This window comes from Canis aureus, chromosome 13 (assembly GCF_053574225.1).
Source record: "Canis aureus isolate CA01 chromosome 13, VMU_Caureus_v.1.0, whole genome shotgun sequence".
Classification (NCBI taxonomy): Eukaryota; Metazoa; Chordata; class Mammalia; order Carnivora; family Canidae; genus Canis; species Canis aureus.
In genome coordinates this window covers 48960237-48987545 of record NC_135623.1, presented here as the reverse complement: position 1 = coordinate 48987545, position 27309 = coordinate 48960237, and the positions used below count along the sequence as shown (strand labels likewise).

Here is a 27309-nt window from a genome sequence, read left to right as displayed (position 1 = left end):
TCCTGTTGCACATGATCAGTCAGTGCTTAGGAGGAAAAAGGTAGTATTTTTTTCCTTTTATTTTTTAAGTTAGATACTGCACGTTTTAGTAGGTGAGAGAGAGGCCCACTGCTAGGTATATCAGCTAGGTAGGATATTTTTGTACTTAGGTAGGTTGGTTCTGAACTTTGAGAAACTCATTGTTTTCAGTTTACTAGGGTTTTGAGGAACTGTTTTATTTTTATCTTTATTTTTTTGGAACTGTTTTATATTAAGTGTACTTATAGGATGTTGATACATAAACCTGAATAAAATTTCAATTTGTGTGTAAAGATGTAACTCTCCAAGATGAACCTCTGTTGGTGACATTGGGCTTACCTGGAAAGTTTCTTGTGATCTCTCTGAGCAGGAAAACCTTGAGAAACATGATTACATTCGGTATCAGAATGTTGTTTGAGTATCCATTTTATTTAACGGTATTTTTTGGATGTTGTCTAGGTGCGAGAGTTACTTTCATTGTAATAGTGAGCAAGGCAGGTGAAGCTAGGGTAGCAATTTTCCAGTGTTTTGTTCCCAGGACTCTTACACGCTTAAAATTACTGAAGATCCCAAAGTGTTTTTGTTTATATAGATTATACTGATAGTGACTATATTAGAAATTTAAAAATGAGGGATTTTAAAAAATAGGTATTCCCCACTTCATTTAAAATAACAATAAATCTGTTACCTACTAACATAAATGAGACACTTTTTATGAAAGGCAGCTATTTGCCAAAATAAAAGAACTTTGAAAGAATGTCAGAGTTCCACATCTTTGCAGATTTCTGCTACATCTCAATTCATGGGAGATGGCTGGAGCCTCAGATCTGGTTCTGTTCATTGAGGTGTCAGACACCATGTAGCCTCGAATGCTCTGCTGTCGATGGGTGAGAACAGACGAGTGAAGGAGGCAGATAATCTATTAAATTCATACTGTTCCTTTGACAAATCACTACAAACATAGTGACTTACACTCCACACATCCATTAGTCTGGGAGTTCATGAGTGTGAAGTGGGCCTTGCCGGGCTACCATCAGGGTGCTGGCAGGACTCTGTTCCTTTCTGGAGCTCCAATGCAGAATGCCTTTGTGCCCTTCCCAGTTCCTGGAAGCTTCCAGCATTCTTTGGTTTATGGTCCCTTTCATTTTCAGAGCCAGCAGTGGACAGTGGGGCCTTTTCCACATGACATCACTGTGATGCTGAACCATCTGCCTACCTTGTCTACACTTTACCCCAGTGAGTAGCCCCCATACCCCCACCTTGAGGTAAACTAGCTTAATCTTTATTTTAAAGTCAGCCGTTTATAACCTGGGACCTTAATTCCCCTCGGCCACGTAAAGATGATGTCTTCACAGATTCTGGGGATTGGGATGTGCATGTCCTAATGCTGCTGGCCATGTTTAGGGATTATTAGAAAAGTAGTTTGACCTTCGTTGATCCCAGGAGACAATCTGAGGGTGTGGTTTCCCAGATTATGCCAGGCTAGGGAAAATATTAGGTGACTGGATGAGGGAAGGAGAGGGGACCGACATTGACATTCAGGAAGCCCCTGCCGTGAGCCAAGTACCCTGCCAGGCACTTGACCTACATTGTACTGTCTGATAACTGAGCGACTTGGCCTAACATAACGTCTCATCTGCAAACAGTGGGTAGCGGTGTTCACCTTAGGGAGTTCTTGTGACCGTGACCCAAGGTGAGAAGTACCTGATGCCATGGTGTATGGAGGACATTGATGGTTATTCCTCTTCTACTGTCTCCATACAGTGATGAAAGCTCTTGATAGCTTGCCTAGCATTTCATCTTTTGATATGGCTCAATTTTCTTTTTCTAAGAAGTTTCTCCCATGAAACAAAAAGTACTTTTCTTTTGAGCAGTCAGGCTTTGTTTTTGTTTTTTTAAGTAGGCTCCACACTCAATGTGGGCCTTGAATGCATGACCCTGAGCTGGAGGGTCGCATGCTGTATCCACTCAGCTAGCCAGGTGCCCCTAAGTTTTTTTTTTTTTATTAAATGACTTAAGATTAGGTTGTCCTTAAACCGTTATCGTATGTAATTTTATTTCAGATGTAGTCACATGTGGTTAGATTTTTGGAACTTCAGGACACATGGTGGATTTCTACTGAGCAGTCAGAATGACAAATATTATTTACAGAGTAATTAAGATGTGATTTTAACTCTTGGTAGGAGTAGTGTAAATGTCACACACATTGTTAATTATTTGGATGAGTAATTGTATTTGTCATGGATTACTTTTCCTTGGAGATGATGCAGAATGTCTAAACTAGTAGAGAAAGGAAAGCTGCTTTTTAGATTTATAGATGCTATAAAAATGACTTTTGAATTGCCACCTCCTCTGGAGAGGGAGCTGTGCTGAATTCATGTCTTGTGTGCTTTTGCCATTTCTTGGCTTCCCCTGCTGCCTGTGATGTCGATCCCTACCAAGTTGGTGCCTTGTCATCTGCTCACATACAGTCCCTGCACGTCTCCCTGTGCAGTGCTTGGCACATGGTAGGTGTGCAGGAGGTGCTTACTGAAAAAGTTCCTGAGAGGTGAGTAAGTGGAAAAACCAGTTGACCAAAATCCTGTGTGCTGATGATCTTATATGTAGAAAACTCTGGAGAATGAAAACAAATCTGATCCAAAGTAGAAGAGCAGTTGCTGGGGAATAGTCGGGCTTGGGGAGGGTGGCTGGCATTCACAGGGGCATGACAAAATGTGTGGAGGTGTTAGGTACACTTAGCATCATCGGGACCCTGGTTCGTAGGTGTGTACATACGTCGAACCTCGTGGAACTGCATCCTTCACGTGTGATTGCTTATACATCCATCGTGTATCTCAGTAAAGCTGCACAGTAAAGACAAAGGAAGAAGGGAAGGACTGTGGGTTAGCCGACTTGACGCAGGTTCCCCCCACATCAGTGGAAACAGTGGCCCGGGGTGAATGTGATGTCCTCGTTGGACTGCCAGTTGGGCTGGAGTGGGTGGCACAGGGTCCCAGAAGGATGCAGGAGTTATGTGGGGAAGAGTCATTTCTTCCCTCAGAGTTGAGGTTGCGTTGTGCTGGCAGGTAACCTCCTTCATAGTGAAAAGGACACCTGGGTCCCTGGGTTTTGTCCCTGCATCTATGGGGACTGCTGCAGAAGTAGAGGGGATTGGGATGCCTTGGTGGCTCAGTGGTTGAGCATCTGCCTTTGTCTCAGGGTGTGACCCCAGGATCCAGGATCGGGTCCCACATCAGCCTCCCTGCAAGGAGCCTGCTTCTCCCTCTGCCTGTGTCTCTGCCTTTCTCTCTCTCTCTCCGTGTCTATCATGAATAAATAAATAAAAATCATAAAAAAAAAAAGAAGTAGAAGGGATTTACAACTGAATGGTTCTTAGCGAAACTAGGGATCCTAGAGAACATAGTTTCTGGCTAAAAACAGTTGGATTCATATCTCTAAGGTCCAGTAGTAAGTAGCGCCCCTTGGAATCATCAACCTCAAGTCACACTGTTTGCTCTGTTCTTATTCCCCTTACTGTACCTACTTATTAGCAGAAGCCATACTGAGTGTTCACAACCAGATTAAATCATGTTTGTTGGCACTAAACAGAACATTCTCAACATAAATCTGAACTTTTCGCATTATGGTCAAATTGTTCCTAACCTATCAATTGCATTAGGACAAATTAACATTTTTTTCCATAAATGTCAGTAGAATTATCTTTGGCCAAGCCTTGCTTGACAGGAGGAAGTTGTAACTGAGGAGTTTGCTAAGAGAAAATCCTCTAAGGGATCCCAAGACCTCTGGGGTCATGCCCTGAGCCGAAGGCAGACACCACCGCTGAGCTGCCCCAGCGCCCTGCAGCAGAGTATAAAGGGAAATCTTCCCTGACAGTCCTTTAATGTAGTTAAGCAGTGTTTCTGTAGTTAGATGAGAGAGACTGAATATTTCATGTGAATTTTTTAAAAAGATTTATTTATTTATTTATTTATGATAGACAGAGAGAGAGAGAGAGAGAGAGGCAGACACACAGGAGGAGGGAGAAGCAGGCTCCACACCGGGAGCCCGATGCAGGACTCGATCCCGGGACTCCAGGATCACGCCCTGGGCCAAAGGCAGGCGCAACTGCTGAGCCACCCAGGGATTCCCTCCATGTGAATTTTAATTCAAGGTGGTACTCAACTATTCTGAAGACCAGAGGGTAGTAGATTGCCCATCTAGCTGAAAGTAGGGCATATGAAGGAGAATTTAAGATCGGAAAGATGGCTTAAAGTATAAATGCAGAATGCCTTTAATGCCAGTTTAAAAAGTTAAAATTTGTAGACAGTAAAAATTTCAAGTGGCTGAATGTGCTTTAAATAAACTTTTAGTTTGGACCTTTTTAGCTGCAAACAATAAAACACTCAACCCAAACTGATTTAAGCAAAAAAAAAAAAAAAAAAAAAAAAAAATTTAAAAGAAATTTTACGGGCTTGTGTAATTGAAAAACCAAGCGGTAGCTTGGTAGCTTCAAACAGAAGTTGATCTAGGTATGTCATGGGGTGGTTTCTCTTCTCTTGACCTTGCTTTCTTCCAATACTGGCCTTTTTATTTTTTATTTAAAAAAATTTTTTTAAAATTAATTAATTTATTTATGATAGAGAGAGAGAGAGAGAGAGGGGCAGAGACACAGGCAGAGGGAGAAGCAGGCTCCATGCACCGGGAGCCCGACGTGGGATTCCATCCCAGGTCTCCAGGATCGCGCCCTGGGCCAAAGGCAGGCGCCAAACCCCTGCACCACCCAGGGATCCCCAATACTGGCCTTTTTAAAGGACCTTGGAGATAGCCCCTCACATCTCCAGTTTTATATCCTGTTGGATCCGAGCTTGGAAGAAAAGAATACCTCTTCCATGAAATTCCCTTGCACATCCAGAAATTTTCTTGACTGGACTCATTGGTTCACTTTGGCTGCAGGGAAAGTGGGATGATGACTGGCCTGAAGGAGTCCTGAGCCTTCTCCAAATGAGTTCATGTTGGTGAAGGAACTCAGGTGCCGTGTTTGGCCAGGCCTGGGTCCTTCCTGGGCGTTCTTCCCGGAGTCAGGAGCGGAACCTCTCTGAGGCTGTACAGTCTGAATGTGGGCGAGTGGCGATGTCCCAGAGAAATGCATCGGGGAAGGGTGGGTAGCAGGTGCGTCTGTCAGCTCAGGGTGAGCCGCGCTGCAGGGACCAGCAGCGCGCACTGTAGACAGCCACGGCCAAATGCCTTGTCCTTTATGGAGTCCACTGGGCTTGGGCAGCTCTGCAGCTGCGTCCCTGCTCTAGGCTTGGGCTGCCCTGGGACCAGGCTCCCGTCAGGGCTTTGGCCTGAGTAACAGGGCTGTGTTCTGTCCTGTGTTCTGCCTGTATGGTCTTGATGTCTTCATCCATTAGTCCAAAAGGAACTCTCTTTCTTTCTTTCTTTCTTTCTTTCTTTCTTTCTTTCTTTCTTTCTTTCTTTCTTTCTTTCTTTCTTTCTTTCTTTCTTTCTTTCTTTCTTTCTTTCTTTCTTTCTTTCTTTCTTTCTTTCTTTTTCTTTCTTTCTTCTGTCTTTTCCTTCCTTCCTTCCTTCCTTCCTTCCTTTCCTTCCTTTCCTTCCTTTCCTTCCTTTCCTTCCTTTCTTTCCTTTCTTTCCTTTCTTTCTTTTCTGGAACTCACTTTCTAAACCGGTACCCTTATTTCTGTTTCGGGAAGAAGTGCATAACTGCTTTGTCAAGGGCCCTTCTTCCAGTTATACTTCAGAGTCTAAAGTTCAGACAGGCTGTTTATCTCTTTGAGTGTTTGGCATTCTTTCCTTTTGCCTTGTAATTATTCGTGTTTGTAACTGGTTTTATAGGGTGTCGAAGTACGTTTTAAGCTTCCCGTATTCCTCATGTTTATTTTGAGTGATGACACATTAAACATCCAAGCTTTTGGTGGTGATGTTCACATGATTAATACACCTTGGGCTTTCACCCCAGCGGGGATCCCGGGCAGCCGTCGGAGACATGCTCTTAGCGGTTTTCCAGTGATGCAGTCCTGCTTGAGGACATCACATACTCTTCTCCGTTGGTCCAAAGGGAGAGAAACTTTATTGCCAACACTGTTCCTAAACATAAACCTCTAATTCCAGTAGACTGTTAGAACTTCATGGAAAGATCATGTGTGAAAGCAGTGCTGTTGGTCACCCTGTAAGTAATCCTGCTTCCATACTTCATCTACATGGTGCCATGTGGTCATGTTCAGAAAATAGCATCCCTGGCAGGGGCCCGTCAATTATGTAAGGCCAGGAACCCTGCGGTGGCAGGTGCCAGAGAGCTTGGAGGTGCTAACTTTTAATTTAATTATCTATAGGTTTCTCGGTTTCTGAAATCCGTAACTAGCATGTATTGTTTTTTAAACTAAACACGTTTTTTTTGCGATGTTGAAGCAAAGATTCTTTTTTTAGTAAGTTTTATTGAGATACTGTGTACATACGGTACCGCACACCCACTGAGAACTCCTGTCTGGTGGCATTTGGTGTGCTGTCCAGCCAGTGTTCATCATCACTTTGAGATTGTTGTCATTGCCCTGGGGGCGGGGGGGATGCTGTACATGTTAGTTGTGGCCCCATTTCTCCCCATGCCCCCGGCTCCTGCCTCTGGATTTGCCTGGCTGGGACATTTTAGGCCACTGGACTCAGAGAAGCCGTGGCTTCTCTCATGCAGTGTGGAGTTTCCAAGATAAAGCCACTCTGTGACTCCTAGGAATCCTACTAACCCTTATTCATCACGGGGCATAATACATGTTCTTCTTTACTCCTAGACTTGGTTCCTTCGATTATGAACAACTTGTTGAATCCAGATGCCATTTTCTCCAACAATGAGATGAGCCTGTCGGACATCGAAATCTATGGCTTCGATTATGACTATACCCTGGTGTTCTACTCCAAGCACCTTCACACGCTGATATTCAATGCCGCGCGGGACCTTCTCATCAATGAGCACCGGGTGAGGGCAGGGTGGGTCTCCTCCTTCCCCAGACACTGGACAATAGCTGTGAACGCACCTGGTCTTGTGTCGGCATGCACACGTCACTTAGGGAAGTGTTGTTAAGTGAGTGAGTGGATTTTGTTCCATTCCAAGGGACTCCAGGTATGATTGATATACAGAAAGTTGTAGATGCTTGATGTGTATGACTTGAGTTTGGAGATAAGTGCACAGCTGTGAAACCACTATCACCGTCAAGGCCATACACTGTCACCTCCCAGAGTTTCCTCCTGCCTCCTTCATCATCGTTATTTGTTTGTGCGTGTGTACGTGTGTGCGTGCATGTGTGCGTGTGTGTGTGTGTGTGTGTGTGTGTGTGAACCTGGCTGTAAGATCTGCCCTCAGAGACATTCGGGGACACCGTTGCCTGCAGTACAGGAGTGCTGTGCTGTGTCTTAGCTCTCCGGGGCGTTTATGTCACACAGCTGGGACTTTGTATTGGAATATAGTTGGTTTTTAAAGATTTTATTTATTTGAGAGAGAGAACACAAGCAGGAGGAGGGGCAAGGGGAGGGAAAAGCAGAGTCCCTGCGGGGCTCACTTTCAGGACCCCAGGATTATGACTTGAGCTGAAGGCAGATGCTTGACCTGCTGAGCTACCCAGGCGCACCTGGAAGATGGTTACTTAAAAAAAAACTAAAATCTGGGCAGCCCCGGTGGCTCAGCTGTTTAGCGCCACCTTCAGCCCAGGGCGTGATCCTGGAGACCCGGGATCAGTCCCACATCAGGCTCCCTGCATGGAGCCTGCTTCTCCCTCTGCCTGTGTCTCTGCCTCTCTCTCTCTCTCTTTCTCTCTGTGCCTCTCAAGAATAAATAAATAAAATCTTTAAAACAAAAAAAAGAAAAAACCCAAAATCTTTCGACGTCTCTTTGATAGAAGACTCTCAAATTAGCGTTAGTGGGGACAGGGCTACGGACTTCTGCTCTCATCCCTCGCCGAGCAGGATGGCGCTCCTCCCCAAGCCGATGAACGTGGCCGCCTGTTCGGGTTAAAGAGGAAATTGTTCCGGTAATGGGCTGTGTTTTGCCATCATCACTGACTTGAGTTGTTCCGCAAAGAACATTCAAGTGTGTGGTGTTGGCAAGGGCCCAGGGTGGGGAAGGAAAGGCAGGATGCAGGACCCGCTGTGCTGCCCAGTGAGCGCGTCTCTGCAGCCAGAACCCAGGAGCCACCCTGACCAGTGCTGTGAGCACCCTCTGCGGGGCCGGGTCTGTGTGGGGCCCCAGCGTGTTTCCGCAGGGGCACCTGCGCTGTGGGGAGGCCTTCTTGCCTCCTCCACCTTCACTGCTGGGCCTGCCTCTCCTCGCTTAGTCCCTCGGCTTTGACCAGGGGCCACTCCCCCATGGCCCGTGTAGCAGCCACGGAGAGGCTGGGTCGAGGGGCGCGAGTGCCGCAGCGAGTGCAGCGTAGTGCTGCAGGTTCAGGGGGCAGCCAGTCGTGGGGTCCCTGCTGGGGCCTCTTCGCACTTCCCAGCACACCCTCCCTGCCCTGCCCTGCTCCAGGGCTTGGGCCACACAAGGGCGGGGTACGTGGGCAGAGTCTGGAAAGGCTTTGCCTGCGAAGGTGTGGTGGGAGGTGGGGGTGGGTGGGAGTGGCCTGGGAGTCAGCAGGGGGTGGGTGGGGGCCAGGGAGGGCTGGAGGGGGCGGGGCCAAGGAGGGGTGTAGGAGATCGGAGTTCCTGACTTGGCCCCTAGGATAGTGTTTTGTGTGAGTGGGCTGCACGTCATGTCCCGCATGTCTCTGCCCCGGTCATTCTTAGTTTCCAGCCATTCTCATTTGGCCTCCTTTCTGGTCGTTTATCATCTTAGTGACTCTTCTTAGGGCATGTGCCCTGATTTATCCGTCTCTAGTGTGAGGCCCTGACTGGAAGACGTCACAGCCGGTAGGGTCTGACTAATGTGGAATAGAGGGAGGCCATTACCTCCCTGCTTCTGGATACCATACCTTTGTTAATGCTACCCCAGTTCCCATTAGTTTTAGGTCTTCATCATTTGATGCCCTGTATTTCCTGTTCCGTTCTGCTTCTGATTATCAGGGATTTAATCAGCAACTCAGTTTCTCCCTACTCAGAATGCAGGAATGACATTTGTCAGCGGTGACCTTTCCGTCTCCGCGAAGCCGGCAGGCGGCCTTGTCCAGCTATGGGCACTGTACTGCGTGGAGCCCCATCCAGCCACATTTCCCCATCTGCTGGAGAGCCGCCTGCCCTTCCGTCTCATGGCAGGCCTGGCCCTGCCCTGTGGGCCCAAGAGCGAAGTGAGAGCCCCAGGGGTCCTGCCCCTGTGGCCTGTCTGTGGTCACCCTGCCCCAGAAGAGTGAACGGAGTGGCTGCCCCGTGGGTGCTGCATCCTGTCCTGGTGGCTGGGCCGATACTATGTGTGTGGGGGTCATTCGGGTCACCGCCCAGTGTGTGGGTCTCCTACTTGGTCCTGGAAGCACAGGTTCTGGCACTGTGTGGCCAGCACACAAGCCCTGACCTTCCCGCCACCTTCCCGCCACCTTCCCGGGAACCTGGAGAAATCCACCTGATCTCCATGAGCTGCCGTTCCCACCTGTGACATGGATGCATTCACGGTGCTTTAGCTCCAGAGTTGGTGTCATAATTAAGTGAGTCACTATGTATAACGGGCTGGCAGGTAGAGGACCCTCGGAATGGCAGCCGTCACCGCTGTCTCTGTGTGCGCCTTAGCCCCACAGGTCCCCCGTCCCTGCCTTACAGGGAAAATGAGGCCCACAGCCTCGAGTCAGGAGGAGGCAGAATCTGTTTCCAGGGCACGAGCGTTCTTGCCTTCATTCCTGGTTGTTCTTTGTGGGGCCAATAACATTTCCACTCTGTTCACATGAGAATAAAATATTCACGAAGGTACAAAATGTTTGAGGATCAAAAATGTATAAAATTTGGGGGAACAGAGAGAAGACATAGATGGGGAAGAGGAGGTGCCATCGTTAGGATCAGAAAAGCTTCTGGATGTAAGATCACTTAAGATTCAGCCCCATTACATCTGTTTGTTGCTCTGATAAAAGAGATCAGTCATAACACTAATTATGTCAGGCATATTAATAGAGTCAATTATGCTCATGCAGATTTTTCTCTTGCTCTGATGAAACAAAATAATTCTTCCAAGAGGCATTTAATTTGGTGCCATTTTTCTTGCCAGGGACTAAATGTGCTTGTAGAGATGGGAAGACATCTGCTCTTGAGATGCACAGCAATAGAACAGTAAGTCTGCAATTCCACAGCTTCCCAAAAAGCAAATGTAAGAAGTTCTAGCCCTTCTTTTATTTTATTTTATTTTATTTTATTTTATTTTATTTTATTTTATTTTATTTTATTTTATTTTTTTAATTTTATTTATTTTATTTTATTTTATTTTTTTTTAGTTCTAGCCCTTCTTAACGACACTTTTCCTTCCTTCCTTCCTTCCTTCCTTCCTTCCTTCCTTCCTTCCTTCCTTCCTTCCTTCCTTTTTCTTCCTTCCTTCCTTCCTTCCTTCCTTCCTTCCTTCCTTCCTTCCTTCCTTCCTTCCTTCCTTTCTTTCTTTCTTTCTTTCTTTCTTTCTTTCTTTCTTTTCTCTCTCTCTTTCTTTCTTTCTTTCTTTCTTTCTTTCTTTCTTTCTTTCTTTCTTTCTTTCTTTCTTTCTTACATGTTTTTGCAAAAATAGAACAAAATATAGGGAAGTGATTATGTCTACCTTTTCCTTTCATGGGTCCACCAAGACCAGAGGGGGAGTGTCAAGGGTTCTTGATTCCGCCCCTAGATCCATGGCCTTGTCCTGGTCCCAGTCATTCCGTGGTAGTCCATCCCCACCTCTAGGGCCCAGTGGCTGTGACCCTTGTCTGATCTGTCCGCTGTGAGTTCTTGCTCTCTCTCTTCTATTTTTCTTTTTAACAGACTGTTAATCTTAGGGGAGGTTTAGGTGTGTAGGCAGATTGCAGAGTTGCCGCAGAGCATTCCTGCATGTGTCCCCTGCCTGGTCCCCCTGCTCCCAGTTCCCCTGACCGCAGTCTCTTCATCATGGCGAGAGAAGCACGTTGGTAACACCCGCACTGACTGAAGTTTACCCTGGAACCCCGTTTCCTCTGTTCTTACTTGATATCCATTGCCTATTCCAGGGACCCGTGCGGGAGCTGTGTCACTTTCAGTTGTCCTATGGGGGCTCTCTTAGCACTTTCTCACAACTCCCTGGTTTGTGACAACCTTGACTGGGCAGGTGGCTTCTCTTGGGACTTGGCTGACATCTCCCTGTGGTTACACTGGGGGCCCGGGGAGGGGGAGGCCCCAGAGGTGGAGTGCCATTGGCTTGTGTCACAGGGGGCACCCGTTGTCTGCGTGGCTTACCCAGTGAGGCTGACTTCCGCCATGTGCAGAGGTGCGTGTACACCATGGGTCGCTTTTTTCTCTCCAGGCTCTGCTCTCTGGGATGAGGCCACCCTGTGCAGCCGTGTCCCGACTGCCCCACAGCCACCTGTCTGCTCCAGGCCACCATCCCTTTCCAGCCCCATGGCTCCTGGACCCAGAACTCGGTCTGGTCTGGCTGTGCACTCAGAGTGACAGACGGGACCTCTGGAAGTGCTGGGCCCTGGCTTGCTCCCCCCTACAGTCACCCTGTCACCTGCTGGAGCCACAGCCACCCTCCACTGCCTGGCTGCCAGGACTCTGTGTTTCCTCTGCCCCAGGTGGTCTGTGTCCCTGCTCCTCATCTTGCTTGTGTTTCCCGGATGTTTGAGCTCTTGTAGGCCTTGCTCCATAGTGCGTTCTGCTGGGGGCTTGGTGATGGCCTCCTCAAGGTGGAGGGGACACGTTTTAGGGGAGGAGACAGCCCCATCTGGTTCCTGCCACCGCCCCAGGCTCTGGCACAGATGCGTGTTCAGCACATCCTCAGCGTGTTTGGGGAAGGACACGGTTAAGTGAGAACCATGCTCAGATGCGGGTCGTTTTGCCCTCCCATCTCGTGAAGACTTTAGAGAAGTCTGGTTCTGCCCTCCTGCCCTGCATCTGACAGGACTGACGTGCGAGGCTGTGCACACACAAGGCGGAGACCCCTGGGCACTGCATCTGTAGGGCTGGACGTACATAGGCACCGGGTGTCGGGGCACTGTGGTGCTCCAGCAGAGCCGGGCCGCTGCCTGGAAGAAGGAGTGCACCCCGGGTGCTCCCAGCTGCCCTAGTGCCTCCTGCTTTTAGAGACACCAGCCATGTGTGTGACACGTTGGCGGAGTCATGTGTCCTGGAAGCACAGGTTCTGGCACTGTGTGGCCAGCACACAAGCCCTGACCTTCCCGCCACCTTCCCGGGAACCTGGAGAAATCCACCTGATCTCCATGAGCTGCCGTTCCCACCTGTGACATGGATGCATTCACGGTGCTTTAGCTCCAGAGTTGGTGTCATAATTAACTGATGGAAAGGTTCTCCACTGACACGTCCACAGGATCTTGCTGTTGGCTCCTGGAGACGATGTTACCTCCTGGCTGCTGGGAGCATCTTCGGCTTCCCCGATGTGAGGTCATTGTTGACAGTTGTTCTGGGAGATGCTGTGCCTGCGTGTGTGTGTGCCCAAGTGTGTGTGTGTGTATGTGTGTGTGCATGCACATGTGTGTCTGTGTGCGTATGTGTATGTGTATGTATGTGTGCGTGTGTGCCTGTGTGTTTACGTGCTTGTGTGCTTGTGTGTGTGCATGTGCGTCTGTGTGCATGTGTGTGCGTGCCTGTGCACATGTACGTGTGCATGTGTGCCTGTGCGTGTGTGTGTGTGTTGGAAAGGGCCCCCACCGCAAGGACAGTTGACGTCATAGGTTGTCTGGGGACACTCGACTCGGGTGGGAGTGGAGCCTAGAAATCGCCCACGGGGCCGCCCCGCCGCGCATGTGAAGGCAGGAGCCTGGAGTCCCTGGGAGTAGCAGGGGCAGGAGGATCGGAAAGCCCACGCCGTGGCTCCCAGTGAGGGAAGCAGCTCCATTCTGTTCCCTTCTGTTCTGTGCAGGCTGCGGGCTGGAGGCGGCCCCAATACCTCCTGGGCATCTTTTTTTTATTTTTAAATTTTTGAAGATTTTATTTCTAAATATCCACAACACCCAGTGGGGGGCTTGAACTTCTGCTCTGCAATCAGGAGTTGCAGGCTGTACTGACCGAGCCCCGCGAGTGCTCCAAGCTGCCGGCGTCCTTTGCTGTACCCTGTCCCCTTCCACCTCCAGTAGGAAACTTGGGCCCTTACTTTGGAAGGGGAAGATCGACGCTCAGAGACTGCAACCCGGCCCAGGTCCCTGGCTGATGCGCCATAGGATGGGGCTGCAGCCCTGGGCCTGTGCTGGTGACCAGTGCCCCTGAGGCCCCTTCAGCTGCCTGGTCCCTTCCCACGCCCCCTGCCACTGTCTCTGGAGCACTGGGGAGATGCCGTGTGTTTCTCAGGACGGGCTCCCCAAGGCCACATGGCTCTGGGGCCCATGGCAGGTGTGTGGCTGGGTGTCGCTGTGCTGTTGTCCTGTTGGGGAGTCAGCAGGGGCCTCGTTGGACGTCCCAGAAGCCCGTGCTCACGGCATGCCCATCCCGATGCCACTCAGGACAGTGGCAGCCCAGCCCCTGTCACCGTGCATCTTTGGAGTGGTCACCTGGCCTCGGGGGGCATGTTCCGCTAGCACCCTGGTGTTTAGGTCTGGTTATGGGGCCAGGGACTGGGGCAAGGCGTGGGCCTGGACCACATTCCTGGCCCAAGCACCTAGCTTCTTGGGCCTGGATGGCCCCTGAGTGCCCCTGTCGGGATGTGGATCAGAGGGACGCACACGCCCTCCATCTGCCGTGTGTGCAGAGCGAGGGTGGAGGTGGCTCTGTAAAAGCACCTTGCAGGGAGAGCTGAACATCTTCCCCACGGCCTGCCTGGTCCTCATTGCCCCGGTGCAGGACAAGGTGCCACAGGTACGCAGTCCCGGGCTTGCGTCCAGCAGGGGGACCATGCTGTGTGTGCGGTTCTGGGACGTATGTGAAGTCTGTTTGTGAAAACGGATGACTGTACAGTGTTCACACTTCCTGGAAATGCCCCCGAGTGGCAGTAGCACTTGGTGGTTTCTCGGCAGCTGTGAGATCAGCAAGCTCTGAGTGACATCTGGGTCAGCACTTGCGTGGCTACAATGCCTGCTGTGTGTGGGGTGGCTGCTGGGTGTGGGATGTGATTTCAAAGAAATGTGGCCCTGGCATGAGCAGTCCTCACTGTCTTGCAGGGGCCTGTGCACCTGACAGCTGGGCGGTCATTTGTGGGGGGAGGGGCGTGGAGGGTGGAGGGCAAGGGTCTCGGTGGCTCTGCACCCCACCACCCATGATTGTGACTGAGCCTTCGTCCGGGGCCCCACGCCCGACCACACGGCCACCGCAGGCCCCAGTGGTCCAGGTTCTGACTGAAGCCGTTTACCATGAGGCTGGAGGGTCCAGAGCTGCAGCAACCTCCTGCGGTGCTGTGCTCCCAGGGCAGAGGGCCATGGGGTCAGCAGGGAAAGGCTGGGCCCAGCATACCCCAGCCAGGTCACCTGGCCACACTCCTTCTATCCCACTCCTGGTGCCCTGGGGTGAGGGGCCCGGAGGACCTGGGTACACTGGGCAGGATAGCTAGGGTTCTAATCTTGAGATCTGACGGGAGGGAAGGACGTGGGGCACCTGGTCTAGCAGGTGAGAGCAGAGCTGGGGTTTGCGTAGTTTGAGGAATGGGTTCATACCAGAAAGTACCAGATGGCCTCACCTGTGTCTGGGCAGGTGCATAGGGTGGGGTGGACAGATGGCCCTGAGAAGGAGGCACCATGTCCAAAAGCAGAGGGCTGGCCATGCTCAGTCCTGGTGCCTCCACCCCTATGCAGGGACAGTCACCCTGCTTCTTTCTGGGGACCAAGCTAGACCCTGCCGTGACCTTAGTGCACTGTTACCTGACGGTGGCTGTTTTCTTCTTTCTTAGTATCCGGTGGAAATCAGGAAGTACGAGTATGACCCAAATTTTGCGATTCGTGGACTTCATTACGATGTGCAGCGGGTAGGTTTCGTTGCCGTGGTTCCTCATGTGATGGTGTCCAGGTCCCCTTGGCCCTTCTCTTTACTGAGCATGGAAGCTGATTTACGTCCTATTCTTTGGGGCCCAAGAACCGGGTCACTGACAGCGTCTTTGTATAAATAAAGTCTTTTGGGAAAGACTGTGTATCGGAAAAAAGTGAATGTGTTTTGCTATTTGGAAGATACTGTTTGTTTCTTGAAGTCATTTCTGGTGTTTTGGTGGGGAGCCAGTGGCCACGCTGTTTTTGCAGACCAGTCATCTCCTTAATAAGCTGCACGGTGCGTTTTTTTTTTTTTTTTAAAGATTTTATTTACCAGGGAGTAGGAGCAATAGGGAGAGGGGAAGGAGAAGCAGGGGGCCAGGCGGGCTCCCTCTCAGGACCCAGGATCATGGCCTGAGCCAGAGGCAGACGCTTGGCCAGCTGAGCCTCACCGCACTTTACTGACCAGCAGGCTCAGCAGATGCGTGCAGTGTGCTGCTTTCTCATGTCAACCTGTGTTGATTGGGTGTACGAGGACACGCAAAACCCTCGCTGGATATGCAGCCTGCTGCGCTTGACTCACCTGTTGTGTATTTGTTCTCTAAGGCGGTGCTGATGAAGATTGATGCTTTTCATTACATCCAGTTGGGAACCGTCTACAGGTAAGAGGAACATGAGGTAAATTCAATGCACCTGAAGTCCCCAAGTGGCTTCGAGTTTGGAGACCCTGTGACTGTGGTTGTTGGGGAGCGGGAGATTGTGTGTGTGTGTGTGTGAGAGAGAAACCTGTTCATGCATTCGCTCAATAATACCCCTGGGTCCGGGTGACTCGGGTGCTGAGCGTGCACGTTGCACCGAACCAGTGGCTGCAGTCTGGTGACCACTGGGGGCGCTTTCCCAGGCACCGGGCAGGCCCTGAGTCAGAGGCTGGGTGGGGACAGACGTGGGGGATGCAGTGGCCCCTGTTCCCACCATGGTGGTAGAGTGTGTGGGTGGCAAGACTTTCCTCTTCCCTGTTTATTGGGATTAGTAGAAGCACTTGGCTCAGTCCAAAACCCTGTTAACCTTGACAACGTTGCCTTTTCTATTCCTTGAACTTGGGGAGGATTTAGGAGCATGGTTGTTGTACCCTAAACAGGTGTGTGTATCCAGGTTCTTCCTCCACAAACTTTGCTACAATTGATGGTTTTTTGCCCGAGTTAAACACACGCGCAGTGGCAGTCTGTGCTGAAATACTGTGGGGCCGCAGGGCCCCTGCCCGCCCACCCGACCCATTACATTCCTTTCATTTTGTTCCCCACATCTTTTTTCCTGTTTCTGAATAACATGCTCATACCTCTGTCCGCTAACGTAACAATGCTGACTGTGGTATCTGCCGCGGGCTGGGCCTGCGCACGGGTACTCGGCTTCTGCAGGCTCCTCCTTCGAGCCCCTGCCCACCTGGGCCTGCCCGTTTCCCCATTGTGGTTCATGGTTTGCATCTGACCTGTGGGTCTTGCTCCTCCTCGCACTGTATCGTGTGCTGGGAATGCCTCTGTGCACAGGGCTTGCTTTTTCTTACATTTAACAACAGCATCCCTCCTTACCTGCTTCGTTTGCTGTGGAGGTGTCCCCAGGTTCCCCAAGCGCCCTGTCACCAGCCTCCTCCTTGTGTTTATTTCCGGACAATTCAGATGTTTTTCATACGCTCTCGGTCACTTTGACATTTACTGGACTGCCCCTGTGCTCCGATCTTCTCTGATGCTTGTCCTGGGCCTGGGTTGGCCTGTTTCTCCCTTCCCAGAGCCCCTGTATCCCTCCTGCTGGCCTCACCTCTGTGTTCTGCTGTGGCACATCCTCCTGCAGCTCCCGGTGCTTACGGGGTTCAGCCTTCTGGGGTGGGGGCAGCTCTCAGCTCCCCTTGGGATGTCTCCTCGCAGGCCCTGTTCCCAGCCTGGGAAGCCTGGAGCCCCTGGTACATCTGCTCGTTGTCTTCCACAGACAGGACGTGTCTCGTCTGCTGATGTCTTTGCACTTATTTCCTTTGACGTTCTGAGTAATCTATTTTTTTTTTTAAGAGAGAGGATGTGCGTACATAAGTGGGATGGGGAGGGGCCGCAGGAGAGGGAGACAGAGAATCCCAAGCAGGTCCACACCCTATGGGGCTCGATCCATGGCCCTGATGTCGTGACCTTAGCTGAAATCAAGAGTTAGAGTCAGGTGCTTAGCCGGCTGAGCCCCCAGGCGCCCCTGAGTACTTCATTCCTTTACTATCATCTTAGATTCCAGGAGGGAGGAGAGATGAAATAATGATAACATTATTCAATAATGTTGATGAAATAATAGTAACATCAGTCATAGTAAGTTGGAGCTAGCAACTGTGAGGTCTGCTGTGGCACAGACACCATTGTCAGGGTTTTATTTGCCTTTTTTGTCCTTGAGCTGATGAGGGAGGTCATGGTGTTAGACCTAGAGATGTTAGGGGCTTGCCCAAGGCCACACAGGCCTAGAAGTCAGACCCAGGTGGGCTCTGACCCTGGAGCCCATGGCCTGTGGGCAGCGTGGACGGGGCCGAGGCCCTCACCAGATCTCCCGTGTGCACCTCTGTCTGTGTCCTGCCGTTGACTCCCAGGCCCAGACGCTCCATCCTGTCCTCCTGGGCTCCTGCAGTTCTGTGCAGGGTGGCTTGTCCTGGACATTGCTGTTGGACCCGTGCACCTCAAGCACTGCCCTTGGCTCAGCCTCCCTTCTGACGTCCTGCGTGACTCACCCACCAGCTTTCCCTAAATCTGTATCCTTCTCTTCCACACGTGGCACTTTCACTTCCCCGGTTGGTTAGGACTTGTTACAAGTGACGAAACCTGACCCGACTGGGTCAGCCAGAAACACAGCCTTGGGCACCTGTTGTGCGATTGGGGGCAGCACCCGCTGTAGGTGTGGCTGGCTCCAGGGGCTGACATGCTCAGAACCCGTTCTGTCTATTGGCTTTCTCCTTCAGGGCTTGCTCCAGCTGACCCCCGTGCATGTAGGCCCCAGAGACACCCTGGCCCAGGTCAGTGGGAGAAGGGGGCCGGGTGTTCCCAGCAGTTACAACTGGTCTGGGTATGTGGAGGCGGGTGTGCAGCATGGGTCCCCACTCCCCAGGGTCACCGCTGGCATCCTCCCAGGGTGCAGCCTGCCTTCCCCGCGGCTGCCTGAAGCCTCCTCCCTCCTTCACAGCCTGCCTGCCCCTGCTTACACCTCACCCCATCCTCAGCCTCCCTCCTCCCTCAGACCATGCAGTGCCTTGGCTGCTCTGGTCGTGTGTCCTCTTCTGCAGGTGTGTCGTCTGCCATGTTTGGGGGATGGACAGATGGGGCACCAGGAGGACAGAAGTGTCCGAGTCTGGGTCCTGGGCGGCCAGTGTGCTGAGGCCCCCACCCTTGCTCCCACGTGTGGCCTCCATCCACTCCTCTGAACCTGGCTTGGTGCCAGGGGCTGCCCTGGTGCCTGTTGTGTGGGCCAGCGCGGGCCTGTGCCTGGGTAGAGGGGCACCCAGGGTGTCAGCGCCCCGGCCTTCCCCCAAAAAGTGTTGTGGATGGGCAGGAGCCCCCAGCCTTGCCCACGTCTGACCCTGCTGCTGGTCCCCAGCTCCGGCCCCAGGTCGAGTCTCGGCTGTAGGTGCGAATGCCGCGGGGTCGGGGGAGGCCGACGGTCAGCATAGCTGCAGTTGGTACTGTGATGTGGGCCTCGGAGGAGTGACACTTGTCCTCTCTGCAGGCACACCAGGTCCTCACACACCCGCTCACTTCCTCCTTTCCCTTATACCAGGACGTAGGTACTATTACTGTTCCCTGTTTAAAAAGTGACACTGAGACCCAGGGTGGCTCTATTGCACATCCAGGTAGTACCCCCACTGGTCAGGGGGCTGGGACCTGAACCCAGGCACACTTGGGGGTCTGCGCTCCCAGCCTTTGTGCTTCTCACCTGCACAGACCTCGTGGGGTGGTGTGTGGGGCTGGCCATGCCCCCAGCCTGGGCTGCTGCACCTACCAGAGCTGCCTCCACCCAGTTGGGCTGTGTGGCACTCAGCTCACCCTCCTGAGCTGACACTTGGCTCTGTGGGCCATTGTGGGCCATGTCCCTGTGCACCTGTCCTCAGGTCTCAGGGCAGAGTTCTTGTACTTTTTGTAGTTATTTCAAAATCTTAGAGCCTTAGGCATGTGCATAGCTGAGTGTAGCTGCTTCAGTGGTGAGCTACTCCCGGGTTGCTGCCCAGAGCGGTGGGTGAGGCATCAGGGGCCCACAGTGCCACCTGTTTGTAAGGTCCCAGGTTGTAACAAGTTAATCATTTTTTTGGGGGTGGGGGTGGGCAATGAATCCCCTTGGCTGCTGCGGAAAGTTCCACGAGGGTGGCGAACGGAGGAAGGAGGCTGATGACAGCCATGTTTTCATTGTACTTATGTATCAAATATAAATCATGTTTTGCGTGTACTTTCATGTCAGCCGGGTGACTTTACAGGATAAGCAGCCTGACCTGACCCTGTGAGTAACTGAGGCTCCTGGTGTGTTATTCACCTGCCTGGTCTGGCGCCGGGTGGACTTGCCATACTCTCCTTGTCACTGGCCCCTGCTTTCTCAAGCTCCTTCCTTGGAGACACGGCTGGGAGTAGACGTTCCTCTTGGTGATGCTGTTGCGGGGGCAGGGCCAGGACAGGAAATCTGAGAACATGAAACCTGATGAGAGCACTTGCTCCCAGTGCCTGCCGCACAGTAGGGGTGACAGCTGGGTCACCCTAATGCCGAAACGTATTTTCCCTTTGTGGTGGAGCAGGATTCATTTGCAGATTCAGCTGTGGCTCCGGAGGCCGGTGGCTTACAGTTGCCACCCTGGCTTTTTATAGGTGAGGAAACCGGCCTTGATGGTCATGTAGCGTTGAGGTCACCCCTCCCAGAGGTGGCACCAGCCTTCCTGCCTTGTGTCACAGGGTCTGTGCACCAGAGTCTCACGCATGGCTTTTCTCACTGACTTTAGATCAGAGTAGCAGAGGCAGGAGGATGGTAGAGGCAGAATGAGCCTTTCTCTCCCTAATGTATTAAAACATAAAAATGGAAACAGAAACCGACCCCAAAGCAAACACTACCCCCAAAGCAAAGGAAGGCGCTAGAGCCTTGTGGACAGAGGCTAGAGCCTTGTGGACAGAGGCGCTGTGATAGTGGTTGAGGAGGCGCCTGGGCCCTTGAGCTGCAAACCTCAGTCTGGTCCTGACCCACCACTTCCTACTTTGGTGACCTTGGGTAAGATACTTGACCTTTGGGGCACCGGGGTGGCTCAGCAGGTGAGGTCTGCCTTTGGCTCAGGGCATGATCCGGGGTCCCAGGATCTAGTCCCACATCGGGCTCCCTGCATGGAGCCTGCTTCTCCCTCTGCCTGTGTTTCTGCCTCTCTGTGTCTCATGAATAAATAAATAAAATCTTTTTTTTTTTTTTTTAAATAAAATCTTAAAAAAAAAAAAGACACTTGACCTTTCTGGGCCTCAGCTTCCTCTGCCGGGAAATGGAAGGATAATTGTGCTTTCCCTCCTAGATTATGGAGAAGTAAGTGAATGCCTGTGTGGAACCCACACTTGGCCCCTCTAGCAGGTGCAGTTTTCCTGCCCTCATCGCCCGCCTAGCACTGGCGCTCCTAGTAGTAGGGGCTTCTCACCTGTTACTTGTAGACGGTAGCATCTTGTGCTGAAGCTGAAAGATCCCAGCAGTTGCCGGGGGTCTGGAAGTCACTGCTGTCGCTACTGGAATCTAACAGTACCACCTGTGATTTTTCCAGGGGCCTCAGTGTTGTCCCCGATGAGGAAGTCATTGAAATGTATGAGGGCTCTCACGTGCCCCTGGAACAGATGAGCGACTTTTATGGAAAGGTAATGAGAGATTCTTTAGTTAAAGCAGCCATCAGCAGACGTGGCCCAGGAGATTTAGGGTCTCTGTGCGCACTCCTGTGGAGCTGAGAGGGGATTTGGGCTGTTTGAGAGGCCCTGGATTTGAGAGGGGGTTGTGTGTTGGCATCTCCCAAAGCCCTTCATGATTCCCTTTTCTTGGCTCTTTGCTCCTTACCTGATGGAGGCTCTTTGTACCTTCTGTGTGCCTGCCCCTCTCTGCAACGCCCACCCCAGGCTTGTCCCTATTTGTGGATGAAATCAGGGTGGCAGCGGTTGCCTTCCTTGAGGTGGAGGACAGCAGGTCCTGCTGTGCTTGAAGGGCAGCCGCTGCTTCACTGACTTCACTAGTCTTCTTTGCTTTCTGAAGTTTTGCTCCTTGTCTTATTAGGCGTGCTCTTATTTGTGCTGTCAGAATGTGGTGGAAGGCCCCGAATCACAGGCGTTCAGGCTCACGTGGGGCTTTGTGGGGACTCCCACATTCAGGAGACTTGGGTGGCTTTCGTGCTGTCCCATGGGCAGCGGAGTACTTGCCGGCTTTCTTCTGGGCTTGGCAGTAGAGTGCGGGCCTGATGTTAGGGTTCATAAGAGTGTCAAAGAGTCGTTAGATGTTTTGGAGGGGAAGTCAAGGCATCACCTTGGATTTCCCGGTTGTACTTAGAGGAAGACGTGAGCCGTGCCGGGAACAATGGGAAAGTGGGTAACACTTGTACTTGGCACTGTTAGAATTATGCTTCTCTTGAGGAGAGGGATCCAGGGGCTCAGAATGCGCCTTGGATGCAAGTCAGGTGTTGGCTCTGGCTGTGCTGTTGGACTGTGTTTCTGAAGCTCCCCTCCCTGCCTGCCTGCAGAGTTCTCACGGAAACACCATGAAGCAGTTCATGGACATCTTCTCCCTGCCCGAGATGTCCCTCCTGTCCTGTGTCAACGAGTACTTTCTGAAGAATAACATCGACTATGAGCCCGTCCATCTCTACAAGGACGTTAAGGTGAGTGGTGGCTCTGCCACAGCCCTCCGAGGGCCTCAGCATAAGGGACAGGATCGTTAGCCCCCCTGGGTCATGTGTTGCGAATAGTCCTTTGCCCAGGGTTTCTTTTATTGGTGGTTTTACCCTGAAAATTGTTAAGAAAGAGGTTACATTAGGACAGCTGGAGATCAGTGTGATTTTGTGTTAAAGGAAGATGGTGCTCGTATTGCTCTCTGGGTTTCTAAGTCTTTCTGACCAAGGCCAGGGCCGGTGCATCTGGTCAAGGGGTGGCTGGTGGCTGAGGTCCAGCCCGACACAGCTGCCCCTGAGCCTGCCCACGGACGGGGCCTTCCTCTCACACACGGAGGATCCAGGGAGGCCCTGCCCTAGCTGTGTGAACCCTGTGGGAGACATTCACAGTCAACAGGAGCCTTGCGTACACGCACACACCTCATTTATGAACTTTGTACTCACATGTGTCAGTTTATATTCACATGTGTTTATATATGTTCTTTAAACTATTGGGACTTTTTTTTAGTGCTTAAAAATATGTTCATGTATTAATATTTGTTATATACACGTCATATATGTATGTTTATAAGCATGTATTTATATGCAAATATTTATATATGTGGTATGTATTATTTATTTACTTATATTTTTATTTTTTATTTTTTTTAAGATTTTATTTATTTACTCATGAGAGACACAGAGAGAGAAAGAGGCAGAGACACAGGCAGAGGGAGAGGCAGGCTCCATGCAGGGAGCCTGATGTGGGACTCGATCCCAGGACTCCAGGATCACGCCCTGGGCCGGAGGCAGGTACTAAACCATTGAGCCACCCAGAGATCCCCTAATTACTTACATTTTTAAGAGACTGTATTTTTGTACTACAGTGTTTTTATTGTATGCTTATGATGAATTTTAAAGTTTGACTGCCTTAAACCATGGGTTTTAGGAAGATAAAGGATAAATTCTAACTTCTCAGTACGAGTCTGATATTTGAACTAAAGTTAAATATTTGCTTTCTGTTCTTCTTTTCGTGTGCATAAATAGTTTAAGAATCTTTAAGTATCACTTGCAGTAAAAAAAAAAAAAAAATAGGGAAGCCTGGGTGGCTCAGTGGTGAGCGTCTGCCTTTGGCTCAGGGCATGACTCCAGAGTCTTGGGATCAAGTCCTGCATCGGGTTCCCTGCAGGGAGCCTGCTTCTCCTTCTGCCTGTGTCTCAGCCTCTCTCTCTGTGTCTCTCATGAATAAATAAATAAAATCTTAAAAAAAAATAAAATAAGCACATGTAGTCATATCACCTTGCAGTCACGAGGAAAGATGTTTATTGGATACCGCCCATGGAGAGCAGTCCCATACAGTATGTTCCAGGCACTGTTTTTCTGAGTGCTTTATGCAAATTAAATCCTCGTCACAGTGCCTGGAGGGGGTTACTATTATTACTTTCATTTTACGGATAAAGAAATCGAGGCACAGAAAGATTCAGTAACTTGCCCAAAAGTCACACAGCTGGTAAGTGGTGGAGCCGAGCTTTCAGGCCAGGGTTTGCCTCCATTGGCTCTTCAGCCCTGCTGCATGCTTTTGTGCCGCTGACATGAGCCTGTGCTGGGACGGGCCGAACTGGAGCCGTAGTCCAGAGGTGCTCGCTTGTGGTGGAAATCTCCTGCCAATTTTCTAAGGCTGAAGCCCAATCTTGCCAGCAGCGCAGTCCCCTGCTCTCGGCTCTGGACAGTCACCGCGTGCCCCCGGGGAGCCCCCTGCAGTAGACATGCTTAGTGCACCTGGCTGGGCTGTGCCCTGACACCGTGGGGCCCAGGCCGCCACTCCCGGGACCTGCGAGGTGTAGCGGCCTCCTGTCCTCATCCTGTGTCGCTGCCCGGCCGTGTCTCTGCCTCAGCCGCTGTCCCATGGATGGCCCCTGTCTGACCTTCGGTCTCGGCCTCTTTGTGTAGATTGGAGACGTGCTCCTGGGGGTCTAGGGAGGGGCGCAAAGATGAGAAGAGCGGTAATTCCCTTTTCCAGATACCTCAGAATCATTTGTCAGTGATACTGCACGCAGATCGCCCTTTATCACGTGGGGCATTACTCAGTGTTGTTCACACAGGTTTCCTCCTCCCAATGGCCCTTTGGGAGTTGCACTGGAAGCGGCCACCATCACCATGGAAACCTAAGTTTTGGCCCCCTGTGTGGAGTGGAGCAGCAGTCAGATGTCACCCGGAGTCGGGATGGCCAGGGATTCAGAGGCGCCGTTGTCTGAATGCCATGCCACCCATCCCGTGGCAACTCAGGCTGTTGCACTGTCCATCTCACTGACTCGAAACCTCTCTTTTGACAGGATTCGATCCGAGATGTGCACATCAAAGGGATCATGTACAGAGCGATTGAAGCAGACATTGGTAGGTAGGGCGGTGTTGTGAAGGTCGCCCCACGTGTCCTTGCACCCGCGGCTGTACTATTCCTGTTGTGAGCAGGTGCTCAGCCCCTCCTTGCTCCCTCAGACCTCTGACCTCAGCCTTCTTGTTGTGTCACAACGTGAGCCAAGCCTCCTTCAGAAAGGGAGGCACTGACAGCCGCAGGTGGCATGCAGCATGTCCCCCAGGACTGAGGAGGCAGGCTGTGTTGGTGATGCCTGGGTGCCGGCGGGCCCCAAGCCACGCGTCCCCACACTGTTCCCCCAAGTGCCTGGCTGCGGGCCCCTGGAGTGACCCCATGGGCTGACCTCATGCTCAGGTGTGTGAACTCACCTCTTGCCCTAGAAAAGTACATCTGCTATGCCGAGCAGACGCGCGCGGTGCTGGCCAAACTGGCGGATCACGGCAAGAAGATGTTTCTCATCACCAACAGCCCCAGCAGTTTTGTGTAAGTTATTGTGGGCATCCTTGGCGGCGACAGGCTCGTGGCTCGTAGTCCCATTTGTCTCAATAGTTAGGAATCGGGAAGAAAAAGTTGCAGAAGCAGCCGATCTCCTTCTTGTTAGACTGACGTGCTGACCTATTGTTTCAGGGACAAAGGGATGCGGTATATCGTTGGAAAAGACTGGAGGGACCTGTTTGATGTGGTCATCGTTCAGGCCGAGAAGCCAAACTTCTTTAATGACAAGCGGAGGTGAGCGTCTGTCTTTCTGGGAGAATCAGGCTATGGTCCTTTGCTGCTGTGGACACAGCTCGTGTGACTTGGTAACATCTGGTTGTCACTTGGTGGGATGTGTACTAAAATGGTATTTCCATGAGCTGTTTTTGTGAAGCAGATTTTCTGTGATCAAATACATTTAGGAAATTGGGGCTAAAGAAAGTTTTTCTACCAGAAGGGCTTTGTAGACTCTCAGTGATTTTTAAGGGGGACATAGTGGCACCTAGTGTTTTCCAGGTCTATTTGACCCCCGAGTTCTTTCCTCACTAAATGGATCCCAGGGTCTGCAGTTTGGGACGTGTACACCCGGCCAGGGAGTGTGGTGCTGGGGTGTGTGTTCCAGGGCTTTGTCAGGTTCTGTTCCCAGTGAGTAACCATGTAGGGTTCATGAGCACAGCCTGCACGATTCCAACATGGGTCATGGCGTTTCTGTTTCTGTCTAGACCTTTCCGCAAGGTGAACGAGAAAGGTGTCTTGCTCTGGGACAAGATCCACAAGTTGCAGAAAGGCCAGATCTATAAGCAGGTACCTCATGACTGATTTTTTCCCTTTTTGTTCCTTTGCTTTGTGGTCGGTTATAACAGTAACAGCCCACATTTGTTGACCCTTGCTGTGTGCCAGGCGTGAATTGGCTGTTTATACACTGGCTGCGAAGCTTAAACTTAAGTCAGTATATTTTCAATGTGCTATGTCCAAATTATTTATTTAATATTTTATTTATTTATTCATGAGACACACAGAGAGAGAGAGGCAGAGACACAGGCAGAGAGAGAAGCAGGCTCCCTGCAGGGAGCCCAATGTGGAACTTGATCCCAGGACCCTGGGGTCACATCCTGAGCCCAAGGGAGATGCTCAACCACTGAGCCACCCAGGCGTCCTGTGCTATGATTAACTCAGAATCCAACAGTCTTTAAAAACAAAATTTAAAACCTTACTTTCAGAGTGTATACGATTTAAGATGTTAGCAGTGAACCTTGGATATTTCTCTTGAAGAAGCATTCATCACATCACATGGTGTGTTACCTTAAATTCCTGATTATCTCCCGATGAGCTGTGTTTTGTACACAGTTTTGATATATTTTCTTTTTTTTTTTTAAGATTTTATTTATTTATTCATGAGAGACACAGAGAGAGAGGAGGCAGAGACACAGGCAGAGGGAGAAGTAGGCTCCACGCAGGGAGCCCGACTTGGGACCCGATCCTGGGACTCCAGGATCAGGCCCTGGGCTGAAGGTGGCACTAAACCGCTGAGCCATCCGGCTGCCCTATCTTTTATATTTTTTATTTTTCTATAAGATTCATAAAACATGAAATTATAGAATAGTACTACATGGTAAAAAACTTGATCCATGCCTGGTGGGTTGATAGCACAGTAAGTATACTTCCTAGACCTTGAAGCTTTGCTTTGATGCAGCCATCAGACTTCTTGGAATTAGACCAAGGAAATTATTAAGATGTAGCTACAACTTTGCTACCAGAATGTTTATCATGAGTTACAAAATAGATGACAGGGTAAGCGTCCAACATTAGGGAATCGTAACAGGAACCACAGCATTTCTCCCTCCTGAACTGGTGGGTTAATATTCATTGACATGGTCACCAAATGTTCAGTGTAGAAAGATCATTACAAAGAGGTTTATACAATATGAGTCATTCTGGAAAGAAAGGTCTGAGGGATTTCACACAAAAGTGTTTTTACCCTTATGTTCTGAATTACTTAAATTATAAAAGCAAATTTTTTGTTAAGTTTTAAATAACAGATACCATGGGCCACCGGTTATGTAGGTTTCTATCTCATATAGTCTAATACCTATATTTTTCTCTCATTGCAGGGCAATTTATATGAATTTTTGAAGCTTACTGGGTGGAGAGGATCCAAAGTGCTGTATTTTGGTGACCACATATACAGTGACCTGGCGGTGAGGAACCTTTGTTTCCATTCCTTTGCTGGGGGACAGACATGTTTGTCTTACTTCATGAGGAATTTATCTTGTGTTTAAGACCATTTTTATGCTTTCATAAATATGAAGACTAGGTCTCCCCCACCCCCACCCCCCTTTTTTTAAATGTCTCATTTTTAACAACAGAATGGATCCAGGGTCTAAAAAAAGGTAATTTTTTTTTTGAGATGATAGAAAGCAGCAGTTTATTCAGGATTTATCAGAAAAGTCTTTCCATTTAAGTAATGGTAAGAAACAAATGCCAGTGTTCTTTTCTTTTTTTTTCTCTTATTGAACCTCAGAGGCATATGAAGGAGAATTCATAAACATCAGTCAGGGCTGCTT

General features: G+C 50.5%; 1 protein-coding gene across 7 annotated transcripts in view; it reads left to right on the top strand.

Moving 5' to 3' along the window:
* NT5DC3 (5'-nucleotidase domain containing 3) overlaps positions 1 to 27309 on the top strand; it is a 94095-nt gene that overhangs the window by 50570 nt on the left and 16216 nt on the right. For all 7 annotated transcript variants that reach the window (XM_077846127.1, XM_077846126.1, XM_077846129.1 and 4 more), the window contains 10 exons: positions 6798 to 6982; positions 14957 to 15031; positions 15636 to 15691; positions 20815 to 20905; positions 21772 to 21909; positions 24231 to 24291; positions 24652 to 24754; positions 24899 to 25000; positions 25468 to 25549; positions 26857 to 26943. In XM_077846127.1, coding sequence (XP_077702253.1) covers positions 6798 to 6982; positions 14957 to 15031; positions 15636 to 15691; positions 20815 to 20905; positions 21772 to 21909; positions 24231 to 24291; positions 24652 to 24754; positions 24899 to 25000; positions 25468 to 25549; positions 26857 to 26943 — 980 coding nt within the window. The remainder of the gene's footprint in view (positions 1 to 6797; positions 6983 to 14956; positions 15032 to 15635; positions 15692 to 20814; positions 20906 to 21771; positions 21910 to 24230; positions 24292 to 24651; positions 24755 to 24898; positions 25001 to 25467; positions 25550 to 26856; positions 26944 to 27309) is intronic.